This window comes from Papaver somniferum, chromosome 3, assembly GCF_003573695.1.
Source record: "Papaver somniferum cultivar HN1 chromosome 3, ASM357369v1, whole genome shotgun sequence".
NCBI classification, from domain to species: domain Eukaryota; kingdom Viridiplantae; phylum Streptophyta; class Magnoliopsida; order Ranunculales; family Papaveraceae; genus Papaver; species Papaver somniferum.
This window is the reverse complement of record NC_039360.1, coordinates 45,500,814-45,524,340: the sequence shown is the minus strand read 5'-3', so window position 1 is coordinate 45,524,340 and position 23,527 is coordinate 45,500,814. Positions and strand designations below refer to the sequence as shown.

Sequence of the window (23,527 nt, the reverse complement as noted above, 5' to 3'; positions counted from 1 at the left end):
TTTGATAGCAGTAGTAGTAGGAACGTGCAACGTAGGTATAGAATGTACGTACATGACTTTTAAATTACGGGATACACAAAAAATGGTCGTAGGCATTGACTAGAGTCAAGGTAGACTAAGTTGTTCATATCAACACCGATTATTGCTTCTTGTTTAACTAAGGACATTCTTCCAATCATTACGTTTGAAACCCTAGATTCGTGCAACATTCTATACGAATTGGGAAGCACAACTGGAGGTTCTTCTCACAAGACAAATGGGTGTCTGAATTACTGAGATTTTTTATCCCTTCTCTATCATCACCTCTGTGAACACCAATGGAAAACCATGCACCTCCCTCCACCACCAATCCTTGACTCGCCACCTCGACAACAAACCTGCATAAACCAATTCCTCGCACCACCTGCGCTGAAAACCAACCTGGAAACTCTCAACAAACACCATGCGTGTTTCTCCCAGAAGATTCATCTCCTCAAAAAGATAACCAAAAGAAGAAGAATCAAAACCTTTCTTCGGATTCTAATCAAACCTTCTTCTCCTTTTCAACTGCATCTGTCTCGAGCAGCACTGAGAGACTTAACAGAAAAGAAGAATCCAACCAAAACTTTTCTCAGAAACAATCACCCCACCATCATAACCAAAAAGGAAACAACAAATCAATCCATCATAAAATCCCACCAGAAAACAAGTTAAAATCAACCTTTTTCCAGAAAAAAAAGGAACTTCATATCCCAATCTTCCAACACACGGAAAGAATGCAGAGTCTTATGCAATCCCATAATGAATACAATGTTTCGGTTAAAGTTGTAGGTGGGTATGGTGACTTTTACCAACTAGACTCTTCCTCATTCAGATCCATCACATCGAAACGAGTTCAACCCTACATGTCATTCAGATATCGTTAAAATATCAGAGAGACAAAGATTTCATTCTGGCAAATGAACCATGGGTAGCAGGACCGTATGTTATCTTATTTGAAGATTGGAACTTTTTTATTCAACACCCAAACAACTACTTTAAGTTCTCCCCCTTTTGGCTTCAAGTTCTAAATCTTCCTAGATTTTTTACTGATGAAGATTCGATCAGGGATCTCACTGAAAGATATGAGACAGGAACTGTACTGCAAATTGACACAGAGGACTGGCAATAAGACAAGGAGTTACATATGATTTCACGATAAGGCAACTAAGAAGTTACATATGATTGGTAAGGAGAAACTCAGTCTGCCAATAAGACAAGGAGGACTGGGAATAAGGAACACCAGGAAACATAATTTTGCGTTGTTTGGTAAAAGGATATGGCAGATACGTGCTAAACCAGATACAATCTGCAAAAACATGTATAGATCCAAATACATGCCACAGGAGTCGATTTTGAGAAGAATACCACCGCCTCAGACTTCGGCAAGCCCGGCATGGAAAAATCTAACAAAAATTGCTCCATTTGTGCAGGCAAATTTTACAATCCAAATAGGAGATGGAAAGTCAACTAAAATTAATGAGAACTGGATACCCATGCATGCAAACACGTTAGCTGTGGGAACCTCAGGCAACAATCTGGTTAGTACATTAATTGAACCACACTCATTTAATTGGAATACCAATTTGTGGGATCAGCTATTCCCACCGAACATCAACAACTCAATCAAAGCCATGTATATTCCTAATCCCCCAATCCCACACAAACCAATTTGGCCGCACACTAAAAAAGGGAAATATACAGTGAGAAGTGGATACGAAGTGTTAATAAAACCACAACCATCCACAACCAATCTGCAACAACCAACTAGTGCCAATCACACGGAACAAAAATACAAAACTATTTGGAAAGCAGATTTCCCTCAAAAACTCAGACTTTTCCTCTGTAAAGTCAGCTATGATGGACTACCTACGTTTGCAGCTATACATTATAGGCACATAACTAGCACCAACATATGTCCTATATGCAACCTACAACCAGAGTCAGTCCAACATTTTCTTTTTGAATGCCCCATGGCCAAAATGGCATGGGAGATCTGGTGTAAACATGCCAAAAGTGATGCAGCACAGCACAATACTTATAATGGTATTGTTCTACCGCCAAACCCACTACCAGCCATCATCTATCAACCACATCAACAGACTAGTACGAGACCACATAACCAGCAGCAGAGAGGAGGAGCCACAGCCACACCGATAATGAAACCTCCAACAAATTTTGAAGAATTCTTGAAGATGCATGCACACCAAAAGAATTTCACGCGGTGTTGTTTCATGATATGGAATATATGATTAGCGAGAAACGCTAAGGTGTATAACAACATCATACAAACACCACAACAAACTTTCTATATAGCTATGCTGCTTAGTCAAGAATACAAGTGGGCTACTGATAGACGCATTTATGTGTCTAATTTGTCCCAATTGTTTATATTGTTAGTACTCTATTTTGTACTTATTTGGTTATTTTATGTCTTTGTAGGTGTTTTTGGAGAAATAAGCTTTTGCGGCGAAATTGGCTAAAAAGTGGTTTTTGCGCTCGTGGGAGAAAATTACTATACGGACTCTCACTTTGGATAAGGGGTAACCTAATTACTAAGGGTCACCCCATTTCAGGGAATGTACTAAAGGGACACCGGAACTGGATAGGGGGAGGTCATCTTCAAAGTTTCAAAACTGGATTTTGGCGGGAAAAAAGGCAGCAGCGTCAACAGTTTTGGATCAATGATTTGAGCGACCTAGGAGGCGATTAAATGGGCAAATTTGGTACCCACGGACTCTACAAGACATAAGGGACCTGTTAGAAGCGATTAGACCCATCTAATTGGGCTGGATAAGTCAGAAAATCCACACAAAGTCAAGACAGTGCACACGGTTTCTGTTTAGGGTTTGAGATTAGTTTGAGAGATTTATGGGATATCTTGCGTGGGATATACATCAAAACAGTTGGGTAAAAGTCCTAGAAGATATTTGAGACGAGAGAATAGCTAGAAACAGCCTGTAACGCAACAAGAAGAAGATTATTCTTCAAACAACCCGTAAAGAATAATGGAGATTTCCAAGGGGTTTGATCGAGTTTCAAGGGGATTTAAAGCCTATAAATAGTTGGTTTTATGTCAGAGAAGGGGGATGAAGAGTTAGGGGTCGATTGGGAGGCCAGCAGAGAGGCGCAGGAGGAGTTGCAGGAATTGTACCTGCTGCTGCTGCTGCCATTAACAAACCTTGAAGAACACGAAGAACGGACTGCTCAGAGCAGTCTTATTTTCTGCAGCGTCAACAACAGCAGCTGGGTGTCGTTGTTTTACTGCAGCTCACTGGTATCGTTTCTTTCTGGACGAATTTTGTGGGTCACAGAACCACTGTTTTATATTTTTCACTCTTTTAATCATATTTTGAGCATCAAGTATGTATTTTGAGAACATGATTATTATGAGTAGCTAAACCCCAATACTGGGATGATGGAGGAAACCATTCTTTATGCATGAGTAATTTTATTTAATTCTTTTATGACTATTTGCACTATTATGAATGGAATTACGAATTTTATTGATTATTTGTGATTTTGTCTGATGATGTATGCTTAATCCATGAGATTCTTGATGCATCATGCTTATGATTTACATATAATACTTACAAAATCTATTTTTGGCAAAGTAAGAGTCGATATTTGTTATCAATATAAGCTTTAATTGTCTAGAATTAATAATTGAATCGCATGAGTATAAGAATTGGTGAAATCCTGAGTCCCGGTATCTCTTGATCCTGTGACAATTTTGTATATATTTTTGTTTATAAATCTATTCAAGACCGAGCATCGAATCCTTATTTACCGCAAATCAAATTACTACAACAGCTACACACCATAATATCAATCACCATCCGGAAACCGGACAATAATCAAGAAGAAACACTACAAACATCTGGATTAAATGGAACACACCCACAACAAACTGGATGAAAATCAATACATATCGCGTTAGCAAGAATGACAACCAAGGTAAAGCGGAGGCAACAGGAGCAGGCTGGATATGCAGAGACTCTCGGGGTCAGTTATTATGGCAATGGCGACCCCAATTGGTAACACAACGGCTCTGGTAGCGGAAACATGGGCTTTCCTCTTAGCTACTAGAATGCCGGTGACAAAGGACTGGCACAAAATACAGTTTGAAAAAGACTCGACAACTCTGTTGACGTTAATTGTGCAGCAAGACTCTGAAGCCCCTTGGATCATTCAATCGATGCTACAGGAGATTCGAAGCCAGCTTAATCAACTTCAACAATACGTGATTACACACGTATATAGAGAAGCGAACCAAGCGGCGGATGGACTAGCAAACTATGCGGCAAAGAAACAATTACAATCAGGAAACAATAACAACATTTCGACAAACATATGGAGCATACTTGCCCTGATTTCATAAATGTAATTGTGACGAATGAGTCGATGGAGACCCCGTACCCCAGAGAAGTTCATGTTTAATAAAATAAGGAAACTTCTTTTTAAAAAAAAAAACTACAAATTTAGGAAACAAAAATGAATAATTTTTTCTTTTACAAAAGCATAATGCAATCACACAAAGTAAGTCCATTCCCATTATTTACTTTAAGTATCCGACCAATATAATTCAGTTTAGATATTACAATAGAAGAAAACCATGTGAAATGTAAAACGGACCCAAAAAATATTTTCTGTAAATTAAATACTTTCTCTCTTTTCCAGAATTGGAGGAAGCATATGGTTGGTAGAATTTGATAACTACGTTTTTTTTTTCCGTTTTCCAGTAAGGACTTGGTATCTGCCAAAATGTCTAGATCTTAATTGTAATTCTCTCCACGACAGAAACATAACCAATTTTCATGCACCATTATGCTTGCTCTTAGTAAAGCTTTTCTCGGTGCCTAATGCTGCTGATGTGGTGACAACTGACAATACTTGGCGACCAAGAGTCCCCATTCCCAAAGCTCCAAAGTTTAAACAGAAAAACTACACCGAGTTGATTTTGCGGCTGGCCTACTGCTGCGGGGATTAGGGTTTTGAGTTTCTAGTAGGTACCTAGTGAGTAACGGCCAACACACCCTATGCGTGTATAAGACCTACTAGTGAGGCGTATAGTCAGTTGTTAGGTATGCTGTCAGGTATATAATTTTACCCAGAAATAACACCAGAGATAAAACAATAATTCTTGAATTCCGGCTTTGAAAAGCACAAATTTGTATGTTTTCTCAAAACAAATCACTCAAAATTGGCATTAAATTCTGTAACCAAGAAATTCTATTATCAGTAAACGAAAAGATTTGATTTAAAAAAAAAACAGAAACCGTCTGTCTTTAACAATTTTCTATCTTTTTCACAGATTTCAGTTGGGTTTCTTGAAATTCCCAAGTATTTTGTGAATTGTGGAGTCTGGGGGTTATCAAAATAATGTATCGAGAGAAAGGGTTTCAGAAAGGTATGAACTTTATCTCTATTTATGATCTTCCCTCTCTCTGTAAAACAATTTTGTATGAAATTGACAAGTTAAATCTCTGTAATTCGCATGTTTGGTATAGTAGTAGTTATACTAGTAAGGATGTGAAATTCTTAGTGGAAGGGTTTAATTGTTGTCTGCTTTTAGATCCACTTGATTACATGGTCTGTTTCTTAATTGACGTTGAGTTGGCTTGAAAAATGCATGTAATTTAAACCAGGGTGTGAAGCTAGGGTCATGTTGTTACCTAATCTGTAAAAAGCTATTTAACTTCAGGATTGATTTCCTTAAAAGCATTATTCATCACTAATTCGTCAATAGAGTGAGATTTAGTGTTGTGTTTGTTAGGGTAATTGTATTGTTCTTGTTTTAGCATATAGTTAGTTACTTACATTTGGTATTGCGGAAACTAGTAAGTGGTTAATGTTTACTTTCTTAACTAATCTATCCAGGGGAAGAAAATGCGAGAAGAGCTTATTCAACAAGTGTCTTTAAGCCGGTATGTACCACATTAGTATTTCCACATCTGACTACTTAATTAATGTTTATACCACATACCTGTTGTATCATGTTCGAGTAAATTTCCAATCTGACTTGCTTGTGCTTCTATTACCTGTTGTGTATATTCTGTGATTTAAGACTGTAGAAGCAGTTCCTATCCTGTTATTAGTAAGAATGGAAAAGCTGTTATAATTTATCGTGTATGTATTGTGGATAAAGTTAACATGGTTCAACAAGTTGTGCTATCTAGAATTGGAGAAATTAAGAGCCAAGGATCTTGTCATGTAATTTGTAATATCATGTTTCCACATATTAAGCAGAATCTACTTCTTACTACCGTCAATTTCAGGTGTATGCTATATTCATCAATTCCAGAATCTACTTTGTTTATCATTTGTTCGTAAAATTCTAGTTTAAGGCCCTTTTGCTGAGCCGTTGGTTTTTAATAACGTTCTGGTGTTTAGTCTAATAAGATGATCATCACATTGAGTTGAAAACAGGAATTAGAGAACTATCGAGGAATAGGGCTTGTTCTTTTCCGATATTTTTTTTACTTTTGCTTATATGTATCCCCTATATCTGAAGTGAATTGGCATTAGTTGGCTTCTGTCCTTATACCTCCGCCTATATGGAACAAATTTTGCTGTCGGATCGTGCAGCTCTGAGCTTTGATTTGGGAGCGGTTGTTTACATTGTACTTGTGCCATTGGATGCAACTTGGGTTAACATGATCTTAAATGTTTTACACTAACAAGTATGATCCTTTTGTTCCACAGCTGCCTGCTGATCATCAAACTTCTCAGAACATCAAAGGCGGAAGCCATCCCTTGAGAAACCAGTCAAATGGCTTGGCTTTGGATGGCAGACAAGGATTTGGGGAGTTAAAGACCTGGTGTGACTCAAGTCGTGGTCCTAGGTCTGTTGGAGAACAAAACCATTCAGTTTCACCAGCCAAGAAGGATTTGTCTGGACACAGAGTCCAAAGAGACAATTATAATCTTCCAGATTTCGTGACTAATTATGAGAATGCGAAATTCTTTGTCATAAAATCCTTCCAAGAAGTAGACATTCATAAAAGCATTAAGTATAGTGTTTGGGCAAGTACTCAAAATGGTAATAAGAAGCTGGATGCAGTATATCATGATGCGTATAAATTATCCCGTGAGACGCGCAAAGTGTGTCCGATCTTTCTCTTCTTTTCGGTAAGTTTTAGTTTTAACCATCTGATACCTTAAGTAAGATTCTTGTTTGGAAATTATTTTGATGCTTATTAAACCTGGCCGTAGCATATATCTTGATACTTCTTTGTGTACTTCATTTTAATCCCTTTTATTGGTTAATTTTTTTTTACTAAATCTGGTGTTATCTGCTTCTTGGAAACTAATGAAGTCCATCCTAGCTTTTTGTTACTCCTTTTTTGACTTGTTTCGGCTATTAGCAGGCGAATGGAAGTGGGCAATTTGTGGGTCTCGCTGAGATGACTGGACCAGTTGATTTTGATAAGAATATGGACTTTTGGCAGTTAGAAAGGTGGAATGGATTCTTCCCTGTTGAATGGCGCATAATAAAAGATATCCCGAATCATCATTTTCAACACATCTTAAATGAATTCAATGAAAACAAGCCTGTAACTTACTGTAGGGATACTCAGGAGGTACTTTCCCCCTCATCTCCTTCTTGTTACACTGTTTTGATTGGTCAAATGGGTCCTCTTTGCAGTATGCTTGTGATACAGATGTGAACCACTTTTTATTCAAACCTATGGATAAAAATCTACTCTTTTCCTGGGTTGTACATAAAGAGGAGTTCTATATAGACCAAAAGAATACCTAATGAACTCGGATGCTTGTACTCAAGCTTGAACTGTTGTTATTTTCCTTTTTAATACTAACCATCATGTTTAAAACCGAAAACAGTTTTTTCCCTTGAATAAAATCTGAAATTTAAAAATCTTTGTTGTTTAATATAACATGCTTTTGGGCCTACAACCTAGTTTCCAGATTGGATCCTCATTTCTAGAATGTAACAAACAAGATACAGCAGGAACTTGGATGCATCCTGTTTCAGAAATTCTGCAACTTAATTGCTTGAAGCAATCCTGTTTCGGAAATTCTGCAACTTGGATGCATCCTGTTCTGGATACAGCAGGAACTTAAATACTTAATTGCTTGAAGCGATCCTTGACTTGAATTAATATGTTGTTAATGTGTTGTCAACAACTGGATTACTGTTTGCAGATTGGATTGAAGAAAGGCTTACAGATGCTGGACATTTTCAAGAGCTATCAAGTGACAACAATGTTGCTAGATGACTACGATTTCTATGAGAAACAGGGAAAATTGCTGCCTAGCAGGAGCAGTAAGGTTGAAAAATTCCTATTAAAAATCAGGAACAAATTGCACGTTTTTACTGTTCTGTAAATCTAGTCAATTTACATGATTATCACCATGATTGTGCGCAGGGACAGGATCCTCCCGTCTTCCGTGTTTATGCTTCAAGTCCCTCAACAAAGGCTACACCATATTCTGCACGTACAGATGCTCCTAGTCTCCGTGCGAAGGCGATACCGAACTCTCGAGGATTGCCTACTGGACGTACTAATGTTGCTAGTCTCCTGACAAAGACAACATCATATCCTCAATCCTGGCCCGCTGCATGTATAGATGCTCCTAGTCTCCAGGTGAAGGCGGTGCCGAACTCTCGAGGATTGCCTACTGCACGTGCTAATGTTGCTAGTCTCCAGGCGAAGGCGGTGCCGAACTCTCGAGAATTGCCTACTGCACGTACTAATGTTGCTAGTCTCCTGACCAAGACGACATCATATTCTCAACCCCCAGCCATTGCATGTTCAGATGCTCCCAATCCATCAACAAGGACATTGGATTCTCCTTTAGTATCTACACACAGTAAACCCATCCATGCTAAAGAACAATGCATGCTCGTGTCATCTTCTGATAACAAAGAAAATTCAGATACTGATAAGAGGGATGGAGTTTTCAAAGTGGGTGATTTGGTGATGGTATATCAGAAAATTCGGTCCTTCCCTTCAAAAAAGCTACATATGAAGCGAATTGGACCATTTCGTATTCTGAGGCGGATAGATGACAAAGACTATAAAGTCCATTTGCCTCCTGATTATCGTATCAATAACACTTTCAGTGCGGAAGACTTGTCACATGAAACAGGTGATATTGTTCCTCCTATCAAGCTCCCAAGTCGGTTACTAATTGCTAAAGATCGAATTTCAGTCGTTTTATGTAAAGACACAGTCACTTCAACTAGACGAACATACACCAAATTTTTGGTCAAGTGGAAGTACATTCAACAAGATACATGGCTCAATGAAGATACTTTCCAACAACTGGATCCAGAATTCTATAAGCGTTACATCGCATACATAGATGAAGAACAAGTTCCTGAACCTGCTGTTAAGAATGTTAGCAATTCAAGTACAATGTCAGAATCAGTTCCTGTCACCGATTCTCCCAAAACGAACATAGCAGTTCCTGAATCTGCGGGGAACAATGTTTGCGACTCAAGTAGAACGCCCGAATCTGATCCTGTCACTGAATCGTCCCAGATGAACATAGCAGTTCCTGAATCTGTGGGTAAAAATGTTAGCAACTCAAGTACAACTTTAGAACCTGACCGTGTCACTGAATCGTCTAAATCAGCAGTTACCTGATTTTTTTAATCCTTATTGTACTGTTCAAAGTGATTAGATATTGAATAAAACCAGTTTTGTGTGTAGTGTTGTAGAATAATAAGAATGAGATTTAATTGGTAATGTTTGCAAGAATATGCTGAGGCTTTGAACAACGCTGATTACTCAGAGACAAACTTCAAGAAGCCAGTGGTGGCACCAACCTGGGCAGTAACACCCTAAGATTTGTTGCAGGAACCGCAGCAGAACAGCAAAATATACAGGTTTACTCTTTCTTTAGTTTGCATAAGGTTTCCCTTTTCTCTTTTTTTTTTTCCTGCTGAAAAGGAGGTTAAGGACCAGCCAAACCAGTAGACATTGCCAGTAGCATCCTCGAAGATGATTTTCCCATGTCTTCTACAGAAGACCTGGGAGAACATGAAGAAGGAACCAGTACAAGATGAAAAAAACAAAGTACCATGATTATGCAGACTTGTTAGATTATAACCAACATATTTACACAGTTTTACACAAAAAATGGCGTAAGTTGCAGTTTAGAAGACCAGGAAAACACCATATTTTTCATCATAACAACGCAATCATCATATTCATAGAAACTAAGTTATCTAACAGTAATATAGTAATTCCCTGATCATATATAGGATCATAAGAACATGTACCTAGACAGCAAACTATATATAGCAAGAGAATTTCTAATCACAGAACCTATACTTGTGATTAGAGATTCTCTGCAAACATAAACTTATCAACATTTCTCTTGAATTTTCGGTGTGTTGCAAGCATAGCAAGGATCAGCATCGACGAGCATCTTCACTACTTCTCTCATATTCTGACGTAAATTTGGAAGCTTGGTTGTGCACAGAACACCTATTCGTAAGACCTTAATCATCTCATCTTCTAACGAGCTTGAAACTCTGGGATCAAGAACTTTGATTGTATCATCTAAGGAGCTCAGATGAGTTGAAACCCAGTAAACAATATCTCTTTCTTCACCAAACTCAGCTTCGACTGGACTCTTGCCTGTTACTAATTCTAGTAACACAACACCAAAGCTATAGACATCACTCTTTTCGGTCACTTTCAGAGAATATGCGAGTTCTGAAAACAGCAGTAAACAGATCAGTCTCTTCCCAGAAAATAAATTCTTTAATGTCTAAGAATTAGTTCCAAGTAGAGGAATACAAAAACAAGTTTCAAACTTACCAGGAGCAATGTATCCATGAGTACCAGCGAAGCAGTTTGAATCCAACACTTTGGAAGTTTCTTCAACAATTTTGGCAATTCCAAAATCAGCAATTTTGGGTTCAAATTCCTCGTCAAGTAAAATATTTGTCGATTTTATATCCCTGTGAATAACAGCTGGTGAACAATCATGATGAAGATATGCAATTCCCTTGGCAGCACTCAACGCAATTCTATGTCTTCGAGTCCAATCCAACTCTGGTCTCCCACCCTTGATTTCTCGGCGAAGAGCTTGAAAGAGATTTCCATTAGCCATATACTCGAGAACCAAGAAATGAGAACTTCCTTTCATCAAACAAGCATAAAGCTTAAGTATATTTTTATGTCGAACCTTTCCAAGAATATCCATTTCGGATGTCAAAACTTTCACTTCCTTTCCCTTCCATATTTGCTTTACAGCCACTGTTGCACTGCTTTTCTTCAAATCTAATCGATAAACTTTTCCGGTGCTTCCACTACCTAGCAGATTTGCCTCTTCCAAGTTAGAAATCTCATCTGCATTGAATTCAGTCTGGTGAAATGACTCTAGTTTCCAACACGGGTCTTTATCGAACCCGCCTTCTACATCATTTTGCATGAGAGATAGATTGTACTTGTAGTTCCTGTAACTCACAAGCAATAGTCCAGCTAATATGATAACCAAAGCTGTCCCTATAATAAAATACAGCACAAGCTTATTTGCAGCATGCTTCTTGTAACCAAGACTTCCACTGCACACACTAATTCCGGAACCAATCTGATTTTCAAATTTCTGGTCAATACAAAGTCCTCCATTGCCAGTAAATGCTTGCTCTCCACCCATCATTACCAGATCATTAGGAACTATCCCTCTTAACTGATTATGAGACAAATCAATCGAACTCAGCTTCAATGTATCTAAATTTCCAGGAATCACTCCAGTAAGCTTGTTTCTCGATAAATTTAAGGAATTCAAACTGCTCATATGTGCAACTGATGAAGGAATGTCACCAGTAAGAGAATTTGAAGCAAGATTTAGATCTACCAACTTGATACATTCACCGAGTTCTTTCGGTATAGATCCTGTTAATAAATTCTCCTCCAAATGCAACGCCGTTAATTTCTTCAGATTTTTTATTTGAACCGGAATCTTACCAGAGAGAGAATTCTTATTTGCATCTAACCTATCTAACAAAGTAAGCTTGCCGATGTCAGATGGAAGCTCACCTGAAAACTTGTTATTCTGCAAAAACAACTGACCCAAATTTGCAGACAGACCAATCTCTGAAGAAATTCCTCCGGTAAATCTGTTGTCACTGAAATCAATGATATTTGCAGAAGGTAATCCCCAGAGCCCACTTGGAATGCTACCATACAAGTCATTTTTATTAATTCTTAACCTCAGCAAAGTCTTGCATTCAGCATAAGAATCAGAAAGTTCTCCACTGAAGTTGTTATCCAAAGCAAGCAAGTACTGCAACTTCCTGTTTTCACATAAGTACTGAGGGAATTCACCAGAAAACTTGTTCTCGGATATGTCTAAGCTGGTCAATGGAGAGAACTGACCAAAATTTGCTGGAAATTTTCCTGTGAATTTGTTTCCGTAGATGGAGAATACTTCAAGATGTTTTAAATCACCAAAACCTTGAGGAAATTCTCCTGAAAAGTTGTTACCATACAATTGAAAGACCACCAAGTTCTTCAAGTTACCAAGTTCAGCAGGTAATTTTCCAGACAATTGGTTCCTAGAAATATCAAATTCGCGGAGAAGGGTGAGACTTGCAATTTCTGATGGAATTTCTCCAGTAAAGTTGTTCACATAAAGTTCAATCTTCTGCAAATTTGGCAAAGTTGTAATGGCTTTGGGGAAACTCCCTGACAGCTTGTTAGTCGAAAAATCAAATGTGCCCAAAGATTTCAGCTGGAAAATCGAGTCTGGGATTGTACCAATCAAGTTGCAGCCAGCCAAAACGATATACGTCAGCTTCTTCAAATTTCCAAGGTTTTCAGGAATTTCACCTTCATCGAAGTTATTCTGGCCGAAACTCAATGAAGTTAATCCAGTTAGCTTCCCAGCCCAATCAGGAAGCTTACCGGAAAAATAGTTCTCTGATAAATCAAGAACTTGCAAGTTTGTCAAAGAAGAAAGATCAGGAATTGTGCCATTGAGGTTATTTTCTGTGAGATTGAGAGTTTGAAGATTACTGCATTTGATCAACTCGGAAGGAAGTTCACCAGAGAAAGAATTTGAAGCCAATACAAGAGATGTCAAATTTTGAAGATCACATATAGATGATGATATCTCACCCGAGAGGGATTTATTTTCAAGAGAGATCCCTGTGACTCGACGAGAGTTCAAATCACATGAGACACCCTCGAAATTACATGGAGAGTCTGGTGAGTCTGCTATCCATGTTTCTAAAGAATTTGAGGGATCTTGTAACTGTTTTTTGAATTCTAGGAGGGCCTGAGTTTCAACGGTTAATGATATTGAGAGAGGGAAATGAAGAAGAAACGAAAAGATAGCTAAAAGAAGGAAAGAGCGGTGAAACACAGAGGAACCTTTCGACATCGCGAAAGATGATGGTGAAACAATCGCTTCACATTCGTTAACCGAAAAGACCTGCAACAAAACATTTGCAACAAAAAATTAGTAGCCTGTTTTCGTATTTTTAGAAACGATTATTTATAAGTTAAACTATCCAAACATTTGTTTGAGATTAAAGTACATGTTGTGACAAATTTATGCTAATGTTGCATGTGATAGGAATATTACTTGTCTTTTAACCTCAACGCCGGACTTACTCTTACACTACAGTTACACCAGATATACAAGAAAATAAAGCTTAATCAGAATTTAGGTTCAACTGATCCCTCACAATACCAATTAGTCTACTGTAGTTCAACCAATATGGCTAAATTCTAAAGTAAGAACCTTCGCTAACAAACCGTCCAAAAAGCTAAAAACCCAAATGACAGCCGGCTATAGTTGGCTAAAGACAAAGTGCATCTTCACATCATATACAATGCAGCATCTAAAAGATGAAAAAGAAGACAAGAAAGATAAGAAATTACTGTGTTTAGTAGTGTTTTGCAAAACTAAGCTTGCAATTCTAACCACAAACACAAAAAGAACAAATTAGATTACATGTTTAGACAGACTTCATGTGATAGATTTCTGTACATAAAATGCCTTTTTCGAAATCGCAATTACTTGGTGAATTGGATCCATCCAAAAACATATCAATCAGATACAGTAGTAACTTATCACTATTACTAAAAACATACAATCATACAAAATAGTTGCTAACAAGAATTTAAAGATACTTTTCCAAACTTGGTACTATTTTCTACCACTAACACAAAATAGTTTTGGGAAATACTAGTCCCATGCCAACAAAGTAGATAGCAACCTCAGAATGAAGAAAGTCACCCCCCAAAAGTTACCTTCCTGTAACTTTTTGTGCATCTCAAGGATCCAGAAGCCCAGTAGTAATCAGAAACGAAGTTACGGTGTATCCAAAGTCGGGTGAAATCTACCTTGACTCATAGAGAAATATTTGTGAATAATGTTTGACTGACCTAATTCTAAGGATGAAGCTTCTTCTAACCTTCTTCAACTGACTCAACTAACTCATTTGGTGCTGTTAAAGAGATTTTGCAGTATGGGATTGATTTGGATTATCATTCAGTGGAGTCCTCACGTAAAGCAACAACAAAATTGTTGTAGTAAAAAGACAATTATTTTCAAGTGGGACCCAGGAAATTGATATTAAATAAATGTAATTAACAACTATGATGTTTACCCTTTAGGGTACTCTAAACCATGGGTCTCTTGTTGGATCACCAACAACCATTATTTTAATCACAAAATATACCCATACAAACAATTAAAGATTCATATTATATCATTCCATTTCAAAAAAATAAAAAAGATATTGCTTATTTTTAGTCTCTGGTTTCTAACTCATTATCATCTAGAAGTAAAGCAAAATTCCAGAATTTGAAATTGAAACCTCAAAAATCAGAATTCTAATGAAAATGAAAATTTTATGAATTTAATTTAGTTGAAATGAAGATAATTACAAATTTCAGTTAGACAGAGTCAGTACACAAGATTATCATGAAGACCATCTTTTGGGGAATCAGAATCTGAAACCATCACTATGTGTAAAAAAGTTTGCCAGTTAAAAAGAAACAAAAGTTAGAACTCAGAATCGATTCACTTCTGTACTTTCATCAATCATCGTCAATAGAGTAGAAATGATTACTCTGAAACTACAGAACATGATCATTTTCAACTCATTGCCACAATCTACATACAACATCATCAAAACCCTCGAACCAATATAATCACTCCATGAAAAGGTTAAAAGTTATGAATTTCTTACCTTAAATGGAAGAACGAACCAACCAGAGTCTGAGAGAATGCTTCAAAGACTGAATTCCTGTTTTCAGTAGATCCGATTTCCTTTCTTCTACTACTACTATCCTACAACGAAACTCGTGACGAGAAATACTACTACTAATTAAGCTTAAAAGATGAGGATTTCAACCAATTCATCAAACTTAGTATTGATTAATTAATTCATTGAATATTTCTTGACGTTTGTGAAGAAAATTCTTCTGTGCGGAGTTCTCGAGACAGAAGAAGATTCACAGAAGTAATGAATACAGAGACTAGAAAGAGACGGAGACAGAGATAAACCAAACCCGAAGAGGTGGAGTTTTACAGAGAGAGATAGAAACTAAATGCACAACTTTTTTGAAAAACTGAATAATAAACGTGTCCTTGGTTGTGTTTGTTTTATTTATTATCAGTAACTAATTTAAGAACCCCAGTTCAGGGTTCATGGTATTAGAAAACTGAAAGGTTTACTCGTGCGGGTGTGAAGAAGATGAGTGAGTAAGAACAAAGAAATTGTTTTGGAGATGGATAGATTTAAATTTAATGGATGGAGGAACGGTGATTGTGATAGCTGGAGATATGTTTCTGATAAAGCCAGATTGTGGGTTTTTTTAATGGAGGGAAAATGACAAATACAGTGAAATGAAAATTACAGCACAAACAACGAGGAACACTGACTGGATGTGGCCGACGCTGCTTTGAGGGTCTTTGGTCAATTCAGAGACCGTTGATTTTTTGAATGGTGTGATGATTAATGTTGATGATAACTGGGGTCATGATAAAAGTGTGGGTCATGTAACACCAGATAGTGGTGGTCTGGTAGACTGCTATTTGGTCTTTTTGGAAATGAAAAGTGACTTTAACAGTGTTGACTTGAATTGACTTGTATTGAGAGAGAGGGAGAAACACCGTACTCTGAAACTGTTTTTGAGAGGTGTGGCTCCGAAGAAAAACTTGTATCGTGCACTCGTGACATTTAAATTCTAAACTTTCTTTTTCCATTTAGGACGTGACGCTTAAGAATTTTAAGCTGATAAATTTTGAACTCACGTTACTGATATCATCACCCAATCATCGAAACTAAGTTCAATCGGGCATATTCCGCAGATCAGACGCAACCAAATATTACACTACATGAACTTATGCAAACACTTTCAAGCCTGACGGCCATGACCGCACCCTTTCCGGTGTGTGCGGGCAACAAACCCTAACTTTGGCGAAACGAATATAATTTCGCCTGTAAAGAATATCCCAATCTCCATATCAAAAAGCAAACAGCAGTCTCGAGCAAAAGTGGCAGCAAGAAGAAGGTCTCAAAACGTGAGGATCATGGCCTAGCTAGCTCCTAAAAGAGGTTTCGGTTGCGTAGGAAGCTGATACCGGGATACAACCTTTAGGCCATATGAAGAAAAAAAAAACGAATAAAAGGATGCCATGACGTCCGTAAGTTTGTCTCAACCCTTAACCATCACAAAGTCATTTATAACTAACTAATGAAGCCGAAAGAGTTTATAGCTTCTGTTAACTTGTCTTTCCAAAAGCGAATGAGCATGACTACTGCAAAAACACACAACAAGTTGTTGACAATTTTTTCCTGGTTGGCCACACTCCACATAATTTGATGATGAGACGTTGGTGGGTGATTTTATTCAAAGACCTGCAATAGTTAAGCGCTGGCTCAGATAAAAAAAAATTACTCCACAGTTAATTGCGCAATCAACTGGTCAAGTCACTTCGCAAGGTCTCCTCAATGATTGTTGTTTGAATCTGAAAGCAAAGTAAAAACGTACTAGTTGGTCTGTCCTGTCCTCAACCCGCTGATTGGAGAGTAAGTAAGTGGATGCTGAAATGCGAGGCCATTAGGTATTTTTGGCGCATTATTTCAAAAGCTTGTTAGTTGTTACAACTTTTGGAAAATACTTAATCAGTCCAAAACGTATACGCTTTAATCAGAAAATTATACCTCTAAAATAAGATTAAGCATCCTATTCGAAGACATGAAGGGCGCTATTTTCTTTCTTTTGAAGACAAAAACAAAAGGGCTCCTATGTAGCCTTTATATCTTAAACTGTGGAAGGAGGATTATATATACAGATCAGTAACGCTGTCCTGTCTCATTATCAAACCTACACAAAGATCCAAATGGCCGTGTAATTCGTGGAAACATCTAGGAAACCACCGATTACCAAATAGATTAAAAAATGACCAAAAAAAATGACTCTATTATGTCTAGAAAGCCGCTTACTTGTATGCATTTGTGATTTGTCCCTAATGTATAGCATAAGTACACATAATTAGGATTAGTTTAATGATAATAAAACAACTCTCAAGAACTTGACAGAGACACAAATCTTAAAAGGAGTAATTGCTAATTAGAGCCAGCACTGTGGAGGGGGATATTCCCTATCCCTCTCCATCCATCAAAACTCCAAAAATCCAAGTATTATGGTCTCCAAAATCCCTTCTCATATAGGATACTCACATGTTTCTCTACAAGGTTGATCAGATCTGATCAGCCTTGTAGGGAAGGAAAATCACACGGGTATTCAGTACCCGTATTATTTTACGCTTTACGCGTACTAGTACCCGTAAAGCCCTTGATACGAGTACTCAGTACTCGTAGCTTTTTACATGGGTACTGAGTACGCGTTTCCGAAATTATATTTGTTTGACCTTTTCTCGTTTACACCTCTCTCACACCCGATCCTAACCATCCATCATTAATAACGGCTCTATTTTCTACACCGCCGGATCCCAACAGCCATTTTTTCAAAATCCTCTATAAATACCACTCTAATTCTCTACTCAAACCACACCAAATCAATTTCTTATTCCTGCATCAATTGATTTCTTCACTTAAATCTTTGTAATTTAATTTTTGTGTAAGTAAGAGTTTTAATTTTTGTTTTGCTCATCAATGTCGAAGACTCAAAGAGCAAAAAGGAAACACAGAACGAGATTTACTACTTTGGAAGATCATCACATGATTACTCAGTACCTTGCTATTGGTTATCACAATTAGGATAAAAAATTGTTTTGGGAAGTGCTTTTTAATAAATTTGTGGAAGTTTGTGGCGGAAATCGGAACGACCGCACTTTAAAAAGCGTTCGTAATCGGTTTAGCAAAATCAAGGGTGAAGTGGATAACTTCTCCGGTTGTGTTGCAAGAGCCGTAATAGCTAATCCGGGCATTGACTCTATTAACCGGGTATGTTATTTATATATGTTTATTATAGTTTTCGTATATGTAATTATTAAATAGATTAATTTACACGTATCTTGTTAACGGTTTGTTTACAATTATGTAGATGGCAAAAAGTTTATATTCTGACATATACAAAGGAGATTTTGAACGAGATGTTGAGTGGAACATGCTTAAAGATGTTCCAATTGGGTCCGTCGGTGAAACTGAAGATATGGAAGAAGATTGTAATCCTCCGTCATCTCAAATTCATGAAAATTTCTCTAATATGTTTAGTTCTTCACCCTCAAGTTCCCAAAACCCACCTTCAAGCCAATTCGTCGAGAATCAATTTACAAATAATATCCCTATCGGTATCCCTTTTCCATCAGGATATACCCCTAGTACGACCCCAATCACCATACCTGGAACATCGTCTAGTGGATTTACCAGAGATAAACGCATTTCAAAAGCAGCGAAAAAAGCCCAAATTAATAAAAACTTGGTTGGGAAAAGTAAATCCGCCACATCACCCTCGCAAGACTCTCAGAGGAGTGACGCGGATAGTAAACTTGTTGATTATCTAAAAGAATCCCGAACGATTGTCCCAGCTCGTCAGCTCCAACAAAACCAGATTATGGAAAGGTTGTTAGAGACAACTCAACAACAAATTCAGGCTGCTCAAATCAAAGAAGAAAGGGAAATAATGAAGTTGGATCTCGAAAAGATGACTCCAAAGGCAAAAAAGTACTTTGAATATCAACAGAATATCATATTGGCCAAGCAGATGCATAACGAATAAGATATTCCGTTCAATTTTTAATAGCTTAGCTTAATCATTTTTTTCTTTTAAGTAAGGTCGTATTTTAGTTCAGGTAATCCGTTAAATTTGTAATAGATTAGTTTAATTCTTGTTTTTGTTTTTAAGTAAGGACGCATTTTAGTTCCGGTGCAGTAGTTTAGTAACGGTAATATAGTTTCGGTAAAAATTATGTATTTCTATTTTCGATAATTTGAATTATATTTTGGGGTACCAACGGATGTTTAGTGACTGCTAATTTCCAACGGCTACTTTCAATGCCTATTATAAATTGTCATAATCTTCCACAACAAAAAACAATCCGATATAATTTTCTCAGTATCCTCAGTGTCTCTCTCTTTGTTTTTTGTTTTTGAAGATAATGGTAATGGTTGGGTATACACTAGAAGAAGATGTTGCGATCACCACAGTGTTTGTAAATGCTTGTAATCTGCCAAGGGAAGATACTCAATACCTCTCCGCCTATGAACAATGGACGGTGGTGTTGGATGGCTTTATACAAGCGTTTGGAAAGATTAATAACCGAACAAGACAACAAGTTCAATAACACCAACTTCAAATTGATCTAATGGTTCTCAAGTACGTCCAAATTCAAAAAAGGATTCATGGTTACGCCCTACAACACATGACAGTTGCGATTACCGTAGGTCAATCTATAATGCTTTTGATATTTTAAATGTTGTTTACTCATACACACTAACCTATTGCTTTATGTTTGTTTTGCGTAGGAGGAAATGGCTAAATTTGTGTACCAACTAGAAAATCGTACAGAATTTACATGTCTTGAGTGATACTTGATCTTTAAAGCTAACCTTGGTAACTGGGATTGTTACAATCCGGAAATGAATGTCGGCGGTCCTCCGGGAGCCGGACCAGATGATTAGTATAGGCTTGTTGCATGTGCTAAGTGCAATCGAAATTGATACAACAATTCCCTATTGTTTGAGGGTGAAAACGGTTTCTGCTGATTTCGGTAATTTCGCGTGAGTGGGTGAGAAACGAGTCTAAACCCAAACAATGTACTGCAAGGGAGTACTTTAGATTCGAGAGATCAATCTGTACAAATCCGGCGTAAACCAAGAAATAGTCGTTCCAGACTTGCTTCGGCCACAAAGTGAAGGAGAAGGGTTGGTTTTTAGGGGAGGGAAGTGAATAGAGTGTTGAGACCAGAATAGTTGATTCTGGAAGAGTAGTTGCTTGACTTGTATCAGAAAGTGAAAGCTAACATATGGGAAAAGTTAACAGGTGATTTCTGAGTGTTGTATGCTCCTGACAAAAACTTGTTGTTCGGTGGAAATATGTAATGCCTATTTATACAAGTCGAAGTGAAACGTACTCTGGTCTCATTAAGAAATGGAAAACTGGTGAGTAAATGGGAGGAGGTGGTAACCGGTAACGCCTGGAATTGATGTTCCATAAAATAAAGCGTTTCACTATTACTCCCTGTATTTTCTAACCGCCTCATCCTTATGATACTTTCTTATAACGGGCATAGTGTACGCCGCACGTTGTAAACTGCCAAACCAATACCCAATGAGCATCCCCCTGTTTGTGACATGCGTTGATGTCTCGAGTGTTTTCATGGAAAACATGTAGCATGTTGTTGTCGTCTGGAAAGTCGAGCTTGGGAGACTTACCGGCTCGGTGACCTTCGACGGTCGAGATTTTGCATCTTAAGAGGAAAGGTAGACGTTGAATATTGCAACCCTTCGTTTGGTAGCAAGTGGCATGAAAGCATGCTCGGTATGGCTTTAATATGGCCTAGTTTAGGCGCGGCCAAAAGTTAGGGTATTGGCTTTGTTTAGGCGCGACCAAACTAGGCCAAAAGTTGCCATGCGTTAGCTGGTAACCTTGGACGGCTAAGATCTGCATCTTAGATGAAAAGGCGGCCGTTGATCGTTGCAGGACTTCGTTTTGGCATCCGCATAGGGAAGGCTGGCATGGTATGGTGCGGCAAGGTGGTTGGCATGCCATTGGCACATGTGGCATGGCATGCCTTGGCACGGTTTGGCGTGGGCAAAACTAGGGTTTTGGGCCAAAGGTTTACATGCGTTGTCTGGCGACCTTGGACGGCTAGGATTTGCATCTAGGATTGAAGGGTGATCGTTGATCGTCGCATGCCTTCGTTTTGGTAGCCGCATAGGGAAGGTCGGCATGGTATGGCGCGACAAGGTGGTTGGCATGCCATTGGCACGGTTTGGCGTGGCCAAAACTAGGGTTTTGGGCCAAAAGTTACCATGTGTTGTCTAGAAACCTTGGACGGCTAGGAGTTGCATCTAGGATTGAAGGGTGGTCGTTGATCGTCGCACGCCTTCGTTTTGGTAGCCTCATAGGGAAGGCCGGCATGGTATGGAGCGACAAGGTGGTTGGCATGCCATTGGCACATGTGTCATGGCATGCCTTGGCATGGTTTGGAGTGGCCAAAACTAGGGTTTTGGGCCAAAGGTTACCATGTGTTGTCTGGCAACCTTGGAGGGCTAGGAGTTGCATCTAGGATTGAAGGGTGGTCGTTGATCGTCGCACGCCTTCGTTTTGGTAGCCGCATAGGGAAGGCCGGAATGGTATGGCGCGGCAAGGTGGTTGGCATGCCATTAGAACAAGTGGCATGGCATGCCTTGGCACGGTTTGGCGTGGCCAAAACTAGGGTTTTGGGACAAAGGTTACCATGTGTTGTCTGGATACCTTGGACGACTAGGATTTGCATCTAGGCTTGAAGGGTGGTCGTTGATCGTTGCACGCTTTCGTTTTGGTAGCCGCAAAGGTATGGCCGGCATGATATGGCCAAGGCAAATGGCGTGGACGGCTTGGCATAGTGGGTTCAAGGGTTTGGACGGCTTGGCATGGTGGGGCCAAGGCAGAATGGTGTGAACGGCTTGGCATAGTAGGGCCAAGGCAGAATGGTGCAAACGGCTTGGCATAGTGGGGCCAAGGCAGAATGGTGTGGGCGTCTTGGCATAGTGGGGACAAGGCAGAATAGTACGGACGTCTTGGCATAGTGGGGCCAAGGCAGAATGGTGCGGGCGGCTTGGCATAGTGGGGCCAAGGCAGAATGGTGCGGACGACTTGGCATAGTGGGGCCAAGGCAGAATGGTGCGGACGGCTTGGCATAGTGGGGCCAATGCAGAATGGTGCGGGATTGGCATAGTGGGGCCAAGGCAGAATGGTAAGGATGGCTTGACATAGTGGAGCCAAGGGTTTGGACGGCTTTGCATGCTAGGGCCAAGACAAGGTGCGGTTGGCTTGGCATGGTGGGGCCAAGGGTTTGGCATGCCATTGGCGCATGGTGCGGCCAGCATGGTTAGGGACAAGGGTTTGGCATTCCATTGGCGCATGGTGCAGCCAGCATGGCTAGGGCCAAGGAAAGGTGCGGTTGGTTTGGCATGGTAAACGTGGCTGGCATGGTTTTCCATTGGCACAGTGGTGCGGCTGGCATGGTTGGCATGCCTTGGCGCGAAGATGTGGCTGACATGGTTTGCCACTGGCACAGTGTGGGGAAGGCATAGTTGGCATGCCTTGGCGCGGTGATGTGGCTGGCATGGTTTGCCATTGGCACAGTGGTGTGGATGGCATGGTTGGCATGCCTTGGCACGAAGATGTGGCTGACATGGTTTGCCATTGGCACAGTGGTGCGGCTGGCATGGTTGGCATTCCTTGGCGCGGTAGCATGAGAATTAGGGTTCGGTCATTGTTAAAGGTTCTGCCGTGGAACATGACACATATAAGAAAGGTACCCTGGTAATTCTTAAGTAAGCATGCTGATCGGTTCAATAAATGTGCTAATGGTCATAGTGACGTCATGTCAGAAGTATGGTTTTACTTTTTTAACCCTAAGCTAAAAACCACCATCAACATTAAGTCCCCTGCTTAGCTCGGAACAGGAGCATTGTTGCGAGGTAAGCATAAGATGGTGACAGGCGAGGAAAAAATCGAAATGACAAGTCGTGAAAAGATGGTCAAGAAGACACGGCTAACCTTTTTCGAGAGGTAAGGAGAGTTCGTGATTCTCGTGTTGGAGGCCTTGCATAGATTCTACTCGTGGTGTTGCTGGCTAGACCGTGAAGTGGTGAGATGTAGATTGTCAGCTTGGAATGGGAGCCGCAGGCGTTGGGCGGCTTGGAATGGAAGCTGCAGGCGTCAGTCGGCTTGGAATGGGAGCCGCAGGCGTTGGTCGGCTTGGAATGGGAGCCACACGCGTTGGTAGGCTAGGAATGGGAGTCGCACGCGTTGTTCGGATTGTAATGGGAGCCGCAGGCGTCGGTCGGCTTGGAATGGGAGGAAACTGGCTTCGGTCCGCGGAATGGTGGAAA

The 23,527-nt window shown here is 39.4% G+C and overlaps 2 protein-coding genes across 5 annotated transcripts; one reads left to right on the top strand and one right to left on the bottom strand.

Annotated features, from left to right (window-relative positions):
* The first annotated feature begins 4,960 nt into the window (after positions 1-4,960).
* On the top strand, positions 4,961-9,697 carry LOC113356047. 3 transcript variants are annotated; one of them, XM_026599053.1, is made up of 7 exons: positions 4,961-5,114; positions 5,333-5,428; positions 5,899-5,945; positions 6,724-7,149; positions 7,389-7,601; positions 8,185-8,310; positions 8,409-9,697. In XM_026599053.1, the coding sequence occupies exons 2-7, from the start codon at positions 5,401-5,403 to the stop codon at positions 9,630-9,632; spliced, it is 2,064 nt and encodes a 687-aa protein (XP_026454838.1). In that variant the 5' UTR covers positions 4,961-5,114; positions 5,333-5,400; the 3' UTR covers positions 9,633-9,697. The 3 variants fall into 3 exon arrangements, with proteins under 3 accessions (XP_026454838.1, XP_026454836.1, XP_026454837.1); XM_026599051.1 differs by having other exon boundaries at positions 5,107-5,191; XM_026599052.1 differs by lacking the exon at positions 4,961-5,114 and having other exon boundaries at positions 5,200-5,428.
* A 368-nt stretch (positions 9,698-10,065) lies between these two features.
* LOC113356046 (receptor protein-tyrosine kinase CEPR2-like) lies at positions 10,066-15,796 on the bottom strand. 2 transcript variants are annotated; one of them, XM_026599050.1, is made up of 3 exons: positions 15,203-15,796; positions 10,815-13,434; positions 10,066-10,709 (listed from the first exon to the last, which is right to left on the bottom strand). In XM_026599050.1, the coding sequence occupies exons 2-3, from the start codon at positions 13,381-13,383 to the stop codon at positions 10,357-10,359; spliced, it is 2,922 nt and encodes a 973-aa protein (XP_026454835.1). In that variant the 5' UTR covers positions 13,384-13,434; positions 15,203-15,796; the 3' UTR covers positions 10,066-10,356. The 2 variants fall into 2 exon arrangements, with proteins under 2 accessions (XP_026454835.1, XP_026454834.1); XM_026599049.1 differs by lacking the exon at positions 15,203-15,796 and adding an exon at positions 14,259-14,467 and having other exon boundaries at positions 10,318-10,709.
* Positions 15,797-23,527: the final 7,731 nt, after the last annotated feature.